General features: G+C 45.6%; 1 protein-coding gene across 2 annotated transcripts in view; it reads right to left on the reverse strand.

Annotated features, from left to right (window-relative positions):
- The window catches only part of r (carbamoyl-phosphate synthetase 2, aspartate transcarbamylase, and dihydroorotase rudimentary), a 147,241-nt gene that overhangs the window by 35,969 nt on the left and 98,315 nt on the right, over positions 1-12,957 (reverse strand). For both annotated transcript variants that reach the window (XM_075873983.1, XM_075873984.1), the window contains 3 exons: positions 4,010-4,125; positions 1,685-1,900; positions 948-1,031 (listed from right to left, as the gene is read on the reverse strand). In XM_075873983.1, the coding sequence (XP_075730098.1) occupies positions 948-1,031; positions 1,685-1,900; positions 4,010-4,125 (416 nt within the window). The remainder of the gene's footprint in view (positions 1-947; positions 1,032-1,684; positions 1,901-4,009; positions 4,126-12,957) is intronic.

Genomic DNA, 12,957 nt, shown 5'->3' on the forward strand with positions numbered 1-12,957 from the left:
ACTTTTTGATAAATTAAGCTATATGTATCACACAACGAGCGTTACAAGTGGGACATTTTGAATAGAACCCTGATGACGTGAGAGCATCCCACTACAATTAATCACTAGTAACCAACTTGCTACAATACAAAAAAAAAAAAAACCTTCTGTGCACCAAGAGACATAATAAAATGCTGGCTGTTCATGTTTGATTCATCAAAAAAAGAATCGTCTAGGTTCACTATGGGGAATGGCGTGAGTTGTTCAAAAGTTCCGTTTTTCCTGATTAGGCTGGATAGATAATGCCATCTAGCTGGGCCCGGTTGAACCAAGCAAGCAGAAAATTGTTCAATGGCCGTTGTTGCTGCGGTGGCTTACGCCACTTTTGCTCTGCGGCTACTAGTGCCGTCAACCACTCAGTAAAGGCGGGCATCATTGGGCACAACAGTGACGCAAGAAAGACCGCTTTCAGGCGAATGATTTGAAGTGCGCTAACACGATGCGCACCACTAAAACATGTTCAAAATAAACACTTTCTTTGCACAAAAGCAGCAGTATGAGGTTTCTGGACCGCTATTTCAGCAATCAACATCAACTTGCCTTTAAAACGTCCCCCTACGTAAGAGAGGCCTTCACTAAACACACTCAGCGTCGAAACAAGATGCTTGTGTTGCCTCTAGACAGAAGTGGCCACTGCATTCAAGCAACACCTCTCAGCAACGACTGAATCCCTATTTCCAGGCCATGTAATCCCGTGAACCACCACAAAATAAATGAGCAGACACACAATTCTCAAGCAAACAATCATTGCAGCAATTATCGTGAACTGTGAGTGAACTAGTCAGCTGGAGTGGAAAGGCGAGACTACACGACATTCTTGACTTTTTAAGCTGAACAAAAGCTTTCGCATCAATTCGAGAATATGTTACTGAGTCACTCTGCTTTGAAAAGACGAGGTAACTACATACATGTGTGAGGCTTGACATGCTTGTGCTCCGTTCGAGTTCCGAAACAGCCATCACATCTTGCCCAAAGCCAGGCTCGACCAGCACCTGCAGTGGGAGAGGCAGAAAGAGTCGAAGATGCTGGACTGATGCACCAATTTTCACACAGCTGATTTGCGCCATTCCGTGTGTCAACTTCCTTGAGATTTCTGCAGAACGATATCTCGTAGTGAGAGAAGAAAAAAAGCAACAACAACAACAGAAAAACCCATCAAGACAGTTGACATGGTTGCTGAGTTACTGTAGAATAAAGACCACTTGTAGCATTGTAAGTTATTGCTTTGCAAACTGAATATCTCAGGCTGCCAATTATTATAACATTTGCATTATTCCTACTAAGTAAGGGTTATTGGTCGGACTTTGCAACATCAATAATCTGTTCAGCATTAATTGATTGAAATGTAGGGTTTAACATCTCAGAACCACCATATGATTTTAAGAGACACTACAGTGAAGGGCTCCGGAAATTCCCACCACCTCGTGTTCATTAACGTGCACCCAAATCTGAGCACACGGACCTCCAGCATTTTCGCCATCGAAAATGCAGCTGCTGCAGCCGGGATTCGATCCTGCGACTAGCAGGTTAGCAGATGAGTACCTTAGCCACTAGACAACCGTGGCGAGGCTCAGTTCAACCTAAATAAAAAAAGCTTTTTTTATAAGGAAGCAAAGTATGAGAACAACTGGTAGCAAAGACGCACCTGACCGTCGACAAAGACTACTTCGCCACGAATGACCACCCGACGAACTTGTCCGCGAACCTTGAGACCAGCAAAGGGAGTCCAGCCGGCGCGACTGTATGTCGGAGCTTTGGGTATAGTCCACTCTTCGTCCAGGTCGACCTCTATGTACGTGTCATGCTGGACTGGAAGGTTGAAGATCCGCCTGGGGTTGTCGTACATCTTTTTGAGCAGATTCTGCGCATCAATAAATATTCAAGTACAGTTAAAGCTTTTATTGTGAACCTCATGGGACTGAAAAATGTCTTAAGCAAACGAATGTCAAGTTATCGAAAATACCAAGAAAACCACGAGCAAACATCTACCATATTTGCTCGCGTAATAAACGCGTTTTTTTTCTAAAAAAATCGGAGTAAAGCTGGGGGGTACGTTTATTACGCGGGGTAAAGTTTATGAAAACTTTTTCGGAAGAAGAAAAAAATGGGGTAATGCAAAAAAACATAGTTACGCCGCTTAGCCTTTTACAGTTTACATACGCGAACACTGTTTGAAAACAGCTTCTTTTTCGCACTTTGCTCACTTTCGGCGGTTGATGGCGCTACCTTCTGCAAGCTGTCTCCGGGCCGCCCGCGCACGCCATAAAAACGCTTTGAAACTACTTTTTCTCGCAATCGTTTATCCGCAACAGTGGTATCTGCTTGTGATCTCGAGGGGCGCCCAAAAGCGTGCACTCACGGGGAACGGGGAATGAAGGGACAGCTAGAGTGAAGAAAAAAGTAGGCTTAAAAAGAAAGGGGGGAGGGGGGGGGGCGCAGGAAGCGACCTAGGTCAATTGACACTGACAGTTTGGTGATTTTTGCTCGCTGTGAGCTTACCAGTTGCGATGTCTCTACACTCGCACCCTCGTGAACCCGCTCCCGAACCCCACTGTGGCGCACAGATAAGTTGGGGGACGTGCTGCGCACAGATAAAAAGAAAAGCGATAGGCACGTGGTAACGGCGAAGGGGGGGAGACAGCGAGCGAAGGTGGTTGAGGGGGGTTGGCAAAGTAATCAAAAACGGAAGAGATCTAACGAGTGAGGAGGCGCCAGGTGTCGGTTAGCGGCACTGCAGCGGATAAATGTAGAGGGTGTGTTTATTACGCAGGGAAAAAAATCCGCAGTTTGATGACTGAAGTTGGTGGTGCGTTTATATGCGAGTGCGCTCATTACGCGAGTAAATACGGTATTACAATCATTCTAGGGGCGTGCGAATATTCAAAACTTAGTGGGCTTTTCTAATAGTGTTCGCTATTTCAACACCGCAACGCATGGCACAAGTTGCACTGAAATATAGTACCTCAAGTAAACTGATAATTATCTCATTTGCTTTGCTGAGATAAACACCAGTTTATTTATTATGGCAACGAGCGAAGGGGGTTGGGGGGCAGGGAGCGAGCCAAGATGGTTGAGGGGGGTTGGCAAAGTAATAAAAAACAGAACAGAGCCAACAGGGGAAGAGGCACCAGGTGTCGGTTAGCAGGACTGCAGCAGATGAATGTAGGGGGTGCGTTTATTATACGAAAAAAAAAAATCCAAATTTTGATGACTGAAGTTTTGGGTGCGTTTATTATGCGAGTGCGTTCATTATACGAGTAAATACGATAGTACATTCATTCCAGGGATGTGCGAATATTCAAAACTTAGTGTGCTTTCTAATAGTGTTTGCTATTTCAACACTGCAACGCATGCCACATGTTGGACTGAAAAATAGTACTTGAAGTAAACTGATAATTATCTCAGTTGCTTTGCTGAGATAAACACCCGTTTATTTATTATGAGACTCATGCAGATACAGGAAGTACTAGTAGGTAATATACAGTTATTGTTAGCTTTGCCACAATCCTTTTTTTCTTTATATTTCTTCAAGAGCACCACCTCTTCAGTACACCAGCTCTCCACGCTAAACGTTGCGTTTATGATGTAGAGGGTCAGTGTGTGGCCGCAGATGCACTGTTAAGTTCTAAAAAAAAAAAAGAAAAACATTTATAATATGACACAATGTTCAATGAACAATCGAAACGTTTCTCCCATTTACAGTTTTCGCGTACATGTTTTTCAAAACACGTTAACTAGGCGAGTGAGGAAAACCGAAAGCTGCTGCCAGCTGCCGTACCACTTGCGGAACAACACGAAGATGTGGAAGCCCCACTTTCGTAGCCACCACTCTACTGTCAAGATAAACTGTCACCGAGTACAGGCCTTGTGCTTAGGAATACAAGCACAGTAAAAAGCTTACCATTTATGATATGCCAGAGTTATCTTTAATTCATCAAAGGCTTTGAAGGTAAGGCAAAGAATAACGCACCGCCATGGTGATCTTCCCCTCGGCCACGGCTGTCAGCATGAGCGGCAAGCAGGTCTCCAGACCCGGGTAGCCAGGTGGAGCATTAGGCTGGGTCTTTTCGGCGTACGTGTGAGGTGCTGCAAAGGATAGGAGCATGGTTTGTGTAAATTTACATCTCGGAATGTAATGTTATCAAATGTTTCTTTTAAATGGTCTCTGAGTGTACTTAGGACACTTGCAGAAGACGCAGGTTACGAGCTCTCCAACTAGAATTGACTTGAACATCACCGGTTAAAGGGACACTAAAGTCAAATAACAATTTACGTCAGAGTGAAAGCTCAATGTATGACATCTAAAACGATCATATTAACAACAGTGCCCTACTTACCGAGAAATTAAAGTAAATGTAAAAGAACACAAATGCCGCAGTAGAAGATTTTCAAAATGATCCTGATGACATCAGATGATTTGTCTACAATTAATCCCTAGTAATCGATCGATCGAACTGCCCTAAATAAAGAACGTTCCATGCTTTAAGAGACACAATAAAATGCAGCTTGTCCATTTCTGTTTGATTAACAGAAAAAAGAACCACCGGACGATACTATGGGGAATGGAGCGAATGGTTCAAAAATTATATTTTCGCGTGGTTACACGGGACAGGTGGTACCATCTAGTGGAAGCAGTTGAAACTAAAACGTCTGCGATCTCGAAGCCAATGGCGGGAAATCGATCAATGGCCGTTGCTGCTGCTGTGGCTGCCGCTGCATTCGGTATGCTGCTACTAGCGCAGTAAAGCCGGGCAACGTTGTGCACGGCAACAGTGACGTGAGAGGGTCCGGTCGATTCGCTTCTTGAAGCAGGTAATTTGAAGTGCGCTATTTCGACACGCATTAAAACTCGATTTTATTTCAAAATAAGCCCTTCATTTGCACAAAAGCAACACTACGAGGTTTCTGGACTGGCATTGCAACAATCAACGTCGACTTAATAGTTGACTTTAGTGTCCCTTCAAGTTCAAAACCACATTCCAACAGCCATAAATTTGTTTCCTGGTTATTAAGGTGCCTAATTACAGGAAGTTTTACTGATTCACGTCGTCATTTTGCAGTACACTGACCTAAACTCGCTTATCAACCCTTAGGCTTAGCCACAACTTCAGGCAATAAGCTTAGCCATGGTGTGCATGGCTGTGGTGCTCGGTATTTCAGAACAGAGCTATTCAATCATACAAATTCTGCATATCCCCATAGGTCTATGTATCGAAATCCGGACATGCCATTAGCCCAGATGGTGGAAGTGTGCAGATTGTCGCGCTACCTGTTAATCAGCAGGCCAACTATTAAACACATTATTTTGTGTTTCGCGTTGCCGCTCCTAGATAGCGTGACAGCCTGCTAATTCCCGCAGAATCAGCCAATCGCGTGTCCGCATTTCGGAACGCAGTTTTGCAACTGATATGACTGAATACCTCTGGTTTGAAAACACTTCATGCTTCACGAAAACCATGCGTGAAAAGCGCGTGTCATCTGCCACCAGCACTCATGCCAGTGCCAACATGTAAAGTGTCGTCGACACCACTTTCGTTGTAGCAAATCATGTAAACAACTAAGCTTGTGCGAATAGTGAATTTTAGGTTCAAAGCGAACTCGAAGCGAATAGTGATTTTAGTCGAATAACTTGGAATCGAATTCGGATAGTATATATGCCATACAAAAAAAATGGGTATATTTATCATGACTTAATCAACCTGTGCAGTATTCTTTTTATATTAAAATAAAGCTTCTATGCAAATGCATTTTTTTTTTTCATTCAAAGGAAGTCGAAACAACTTTGGACAGTAGCAGAATTTGACTTTCAGTGGATTGAGAGTCAAAGCCTGCAGAATACATAACATTTCAAAATTTATTATACTTAGAGAATATAAGCTGCCATAACAAGCTTAAGCCTAACGAATTGATGAATTGATTTGAGGGCAATATGTTCATTTACAGGGGCCGTGCAACACTTTTTCAAGTAGACATGGAACGAATTCACTAAGGAAGCCTATTGCCTTAGGAATTCACAGCCGCACGCTGCATTTGCATTCTCTTCTCGTTCTGACGAAGGTGCTAGAAGCCAAAAAGGGAGGGATGGCACAGGTTAAAAAAATGTGTCAACACGCACCTCGTGACATTGTGGACCTTTTTTTGTTTTTGTTTTCGAATACACGGCTTTTCAGTGTGGTCGCGCGAGCACGCGTGGACAAGTCGCGGCCCCAGTGACGACAGAGTGCGCCATGTTCAAATCAGCCAATGGCTGATGCAATGGCTGTGACGAGTGATTTTAGAAGCAATTTTCATCTGGTTTTACGAATTTACTGTGAATCGCAGGACGCGTGCTGCGCTATAATATTTGGCTCACAAGTCCTCAGTAGCCTCGACTACCGATCGGGAGCATTTTCTGATCATGCTCACAAAATGTTGCAGGGCCCCTTTAAATTTCAAGAGAGGCTTCGCGGCAAAGCAGATTTTTCCTGAATGGTTGCTTTCATGCTTTAGCACTCCAACACTGCAGTGAAACTACCTTTACAGACTGTTACATACGAATTAATATACAACTATTCGTTCATTGTGAATACTTTTGAAATTTTCAATAAATCAAATTCGAATCAAAGTGCATTCAAATACTCTACTATTTTTTCGAATATTTGAAGCATTCAAATATTTGCACAAGCCTATAAAGAACACAATGTGGCACCTACATTTTCTCCTTTTTCATAACACATCTAGGGAACACGCCTTGGCAGCAACCTTCCAGTGTTTCATAAAACTAACCAGAAGAAGCGCTATCACGTTCTTATTTCGTGAGAATGTGCTTGGGAGCCTATACAACTTTTTTTTCTTTCTGTAATTTCACTTTGAAGTATTCAAAAATTAGTAGATTTAATGTGCACTCACGTTAATATTCGAATTCGCTTTGCACCCAAAATTTTGCTATTTGCACAACTCTAAAATTTGGATTAATTTTGTTATACCAAATAACGCATGACAACGCCTGAGAGTGCACTTAAACCTCATTGCAACAAAGTCACACCTGCCACAAAAATACCTTATTATACTCAAAAATTTATCATAAACATATCTTTGTAGCGCTGTATCTATTACAGAGCTATTCATTTATTTTATTATAACCAATAATTCGTTATATTCTGGTTTGTTATATAGAGGTTTGAATGCAGTCACCTCGCTACAACCAGTATTGCCTTCAATGCAGTATTTTCAGTTTAGCTATAGCAGCAGTATACTGCGCAGTCGGACCCTCAAATATTGAACCAGCAAAAAAGAGAGAAAGAGAGAGAGAGGGACAGAAAAAAAGAAGAATTAGTTTGATATACATGATAATTCGATATATACCTTTTAAAGAAATTATTGTACACTGCATAAGAATTTTGGGGTGCAAGTTGGCTGCATCACTATAATATAATAAAGAGACCTTAATCGCAATAAGTTTTTTTTTTGGTTTTGTATTTTTCCATTGAATTTAGTTGCGCATGCAAGATTATTCGCAGGAGTATTTGACATTGGTTAAATAGCACCTGAAATGCGGTATCTATTAAATAGCACCTCAAAATCTTCAGATGCAGCTGTGCATGCTTGTCGGGTATTGGAAGCATCATGTCTGTGTTAGCCCTAATGCTGGTATAGTTCTTTTTAATATCCTACTTTACATGTTGCTTGTGATGCTGTACGCAGTGGCAATGTGAGCCTTGTTTTCAACTAAGTTTAACTGTATCGGCTTTCGTGAGCTTTGAGAATAATAAACAAATAAATAAAATGGAAAGAAGGCTCTTCTGTTTTACGGCATGCAACGCATTAGCAAAGAGCAGAGAAGTGAACGGTGACCCCACACGGTCGGCCAGTAATGCAGTGATGAGAAACCGCGGGGGCGAAGAGCGTGTGATGGCAAGTGATAGTTTGCACCTGCTCATCGCGGCATTATTGCAATAACACCGCTCAGTCTCCGAAATACGTGCAGGAAAGTTCCCTTTCGGATAAAATGCGAGAACTTATGAGGGAAAGCCAACTTTTTGAGGCAAGTAGATACATCGAGTGTTCCGGCTTAATTTGTTCAATGTAGCCCTAGATTTTAGAATGCATTGTTATTACAGCATTATCATGATCGAAAATGGTTCAATATAAGAGATAGTTCAATTTTCCCGTGCACAATATTGCCACATTGAATAAGCAGCGCCAAGAGAACAATGAAGAACACGCGCAGCGATAGAAGAAGACGAGGTTCTCTTCCGATCAGTTTGCCAGTGTTCTGGTACAATTAAAGTGAGTTTCCTGGATTCGACTGCTGCTGTTTCTGCATTGTGACACTGGTGGAGGCGCTGGGTACATGTTCGAACGCCTGACAACAGCCCCGCATCTGATCAAGAAAGACTTCCGCGCATCGACACCCCCGTTCACCGCAGCAGCCGGCGCCTGTTAGGCCTCTGCCCGGAGTTTGGTCCATTGCCGGAAAGCGTTACTGTGCCAGAAAGCATGACGGCGCCTGGAAGCACTGGCCCCAACATGTCCAGCCCAAGCACGACACAGGTGACTGTTTTGAACCCTCGACTTCCAGTTGACTTCCACAGAAACGCATATGAGGATGCACATGACTGGCTCGAGGAATTCGAGCACACAGCAAATGTTAACGGTTGGAAGACCACACAGAAATTGGGCTACGTTTATTTTCCGCTTCAAGACGGAGCCTGAACATGGTTCACTAATCGCGTGTGGTTGTCTTGGGACGAGTTCCGGCAGAAGTTCCTCGACACGTTCGCGAGCACTGAAAGACGAGAAATCGCACAGCGTCTCCTCGAGTCACGGATTCAGAAACCAAATGAATCCGTTACGATGTTTGTTGAGGACATGGCGCGGTTATTTCGTCGAGCAGATCCTGATATGCCCGAAGCCAAAAAGGTTAGCCACCTCATGCGGGACATTAAGGAGCAGCTGTTCGCTAGTCTCGTACGACACCCGCCTACAAGTGTGGATGAATTCTCCAAGGAGGCGACAACTATCGAACGCGCACTGCATCTACGTTATCGCCAGTATGACCGCCCAACCCACCGTGCACCGATCAGCGTGGCAGCCACTACCACAGCAACAACACCCGACGAAGGTTCTCTGCGCCAACTAATACGAGAAATCGTACAAGAAAAGGTCAAGGAACTCGTCGCCAAACCAAATGACTGCGCGATCGCCTCAGTAACGGAAGTTGTACGCCAGGAGATCAGGCAAGCGCTCTCGCTTCCTGAGCCGAACACGAGCACTCCCAGGGCAAGCTATGCAGACGTAGTCCGCCGACAGCCAGCGAACCTGCCGACAACACATCAGTACCACCAGCAACATCCGCCGACAGCGCCTTGGTACTACAGAGAAACTTCGATGCCGAGGCGGCCACCACTTTGCAAAACTGACATCTGGCGTACCCCTGATAATAGGCCCCTGTGCTTTCACTGTGGGGAAGCAGGCCACATCGTTCGATATTGCCCGTATCGCGCCGCAGGGTACCAAGGGTTTCCTTCTACGGTTCCTCGGCGCCATTTCAACAGAACACCTGACGTCGACACGAGTGTCATGACCCCGCGGGATGTTCCTCCTGGGTTTCGGTCACGCTCACCCTCTCCTGGGCGTTATTCTCCATCCTCTAGACGGAGCACCACTGACATGCCAAGAGGGAGATCTCCTAGTCCACGCCGGGGAAACTAAAAGCAGCGACCTCAGGGGGGAAGGTTGCGAATCGTCGAAGTGCTGAAAATCCCCCATTACTGCCGAGCGAAGAGAGACACATTTTCAATGAATCGACGAAAGATGGGGTTGTTACTGGCGAAGTTGCAATTACGATTGACGGACATGACGTCATGGCATTGGTCGACACTGGCGCGGACTTCTCAATAATGAGTGAGAGTCTGGCAGACACGCTCAGGAAGGTTAGAATGGAATGGACAGGACCGCAGATAAGAGGAGCTGGAGGGCAGCTACTCACACCTACCGGAAAGTGCACCGCAAGAATGAAGATAAAGGATGCATCCTTCGTCGCAACTTTTGTTATCCTTTCTGAGTGTTGCAAACATCTGGACGGTGTACTGACCTTTTCAGCGGATCAAAGCGCAGCGCTACACCGAAAATCCCTACTAGTCATTGACGATGTGACCGTACCTCCGTTATCGTGCCGCCTTGTTTCAGTCACGTGCAGCGAGCAGAATACTGGAGAAGGAATCGCTGAACAAGTATTGACGCTCCTATTCTCTCGCGGTGTTGCAATTGCCAGAAGTATCGTCAATGTTGTGTGCGGTGAAGCAGAGGTTCTGTTGACGAATTTTACCAACGAGCGACGACACATTACACAAGGCACTACAGTTGCCTACTTCGACGAGATCACCGAAATCCGCGAGTGCTGTGTAGTACAACAGGACGAGCCGCAAGCCACGCCAGCCCCACCACCTATTGACGTAAGCTCGGATTTGTCACCAGCGCAGAGACAGCGTCTAGTAGATCTTCTTCACCAGTTCAAAGACTGTTTTCCATCGACCTCGAGGATCAGTCAAACGCCACTGACGAAGCATCGGATAATAACGGAGGAGACGGCAAGGCCAATACGACAGAACCCATACTGCGTAGCACCCAAAGAACGTGAAGCAATCCAGGAACAAGTGAAGAAAATGCTCGATGATGACGTCATCCAGCCGTCAAGAAGTCCTTGGGCATCGCCGGTAGTGCTGGTTAAAAAAAAAGACGGAAGCTTGCGATTTTGTGTCGACTACCGCAAGCTGAACCGTGTGACAAAGAAAGACGTATACCCATTACCGCGCATCGATGATTCACTCGACAGGCTGAGGTATGCACGCTACTTTTCGTCAATGGACCTCAAAACTGGGTATTGGCAAATTGAGGTCGACGAGCGAGATAGAGAAAAAACGGCTTTTGTAACGCCTGACGGGCTTTATGAATTTAAAGTCTTGCCATTTGGATTGCACTCAGCCCCCGCAATATTTCAGAGACTGATGGATACCGTTCTGTCAGGCCTTAAGTGGCAGATATGTCTGGTCTATCTGGACGACGTCATTGTTTTTTCAAAAACATTTGAGGAAAACCTGAGCAGGCTGCTATCGGTATTCAGGGCAATAAGATCTGCCGGCCTGACACTGAAACCCGAGAAGCGTCATTTCGGTTTCAAAGAGCTTAAATTTTTAGGCCATGTGGTGAGCCATGAAGGTGTTCGACCTGATCCCGATAGGATTGCGGCCGTCAGAAAATTTCCGGTACCAAAAGACAAGAAAGCAGTCAGGCGTTTCCTTGGCCTATGCGCATACTACCGAAGGTTTATTGCCAATTTCTCCCACATAGCCTCGCCGTTAACACGACTCACAAGAGAAGACGTTTCGTTCACATGGGGCGACGATCAACAGGTTGCATTTGACGATCTCCGACAACGCCTGCAGACTCCGCCTGTGCTTGCTCACTTTGATGAGGATGCTCCTACCATGGTCCATACAGATGCCAGCAACGTGGGTTTAGGCGCTGTACTCGTCCAGTGGCAAGACTCAGCCGAGCGTGTGATCGCATATGCTAGTAGGACGCTTTCCCGCGCCGAGTCCAACTACTCCACAACGGAAAAAGAGTGTCTTGCTGTCGTATGGACGGTTATGAAGTTTCGTCCGTACCTCTATGGTCGTTCCTTCCACGTAGTCAGTGACCATCATTCCCTCTGCTGGCTGACCAACTTGAGAGACCCGTCTGGTCGGCTCGCACGGTGGAGCTTACGCCTTCAAGAGTTTGATATGACGGTCGTGTATAAGTCCGGACGGCAGCACACCGACGCCGATTGCTTATCAAGGTCACCGATAAAGTGCGACGATGACACAGACGATGAGAGCACGGCGTTTGTAGGAGTCGTTGACACCACTACGATTTCGTGCAAGCAGAAAGAAGACAGTGAGTTGCTTCCTCTTATTGAATTTTTGAATGGCCGGACAACAACCGTCCCTAAGGAGCCTGCCGTCATTCTGCTTACATAGTGGTGTTCTCTATAAGAAGAACTTTTCCCCCAGAGGAAGCACCCACCTACTTGTCGTTCCGAAGTCACTTCGTGAGGAGATACTTTGTGCTTGCCACGATGAGGCAACGTCTGGTCATCTCGGATACACACGCACATTGGCCAGAATCCAACAGAAATACTACTGGCCAAGACTTCCAGCTATTGTGAAGCATTACGTGCGCACGTGCCTCGATTGCCAACGACGAAAATCGCCACCGTTAAAACCAGCTGGACTATTACAACCAATTCAAGTGCCCACGGTACCTTTTGCCCAAATTGGAATGGATCTTCTTGGACCATATCCGACTTCCCATGCTGGCAACAAGTGGGTAATAGTCGCCACTGATTATCTTACACGCTATGCGGAAAGAAAGGCTTTGTCAAGTGGCACCGCCGTTGAAACCGCACGATTCTTCGTAGAAAACATCGTCCTGAGGCACGGTGCTCCAACAATCATAATAACGGATCGAGGTGCCACTTTCACGGCCGCGCTCCTGAAGACAGTGCTTGAGCTCAGTGGAACAGCCCATCGGAAAACCACTTCCTATCATCCACAAACCAACGGCTTGACAGAACGCCTCAACAGGACTCTTGCCGACATGTTGAGTATGTACGTTGACGTGGATCACAAGAACTGGGACGACATTCTACCGTACATCACGTTCGCCTATAATACAGCGCAGCAAGAAACTACACGATGAACGCCGTTCAGTCTCCTTCATGGCCGTGAAGTGACGACGATGCTTGACGCCATGTTACTGCACGACTGCAATGACATCGATTTGGACGCTGCATCTTTTACCCAACGAGCAGAAGAAGCTAGGCAGCTTGCGCGCGTCCGAATCACCCAGCAGCAAAATTATGACGCCCAACGTTATAATCTGTGACACCGACAT

This window comes from Rhipicephalus microplus, chromosome 9, assembly GCF_043290135.1.
Source record: "Rhipicephalus microplus isolate Deutch F79 chromosome 9, USDA_Rmic, whole genome shotgun sequence".
NCBI lineage: Eukaryota > Metazoa > Arthropoda > Arachnida > Ixodida > Ixodidae > Rhipicephalus > Rhipicephalus microplus.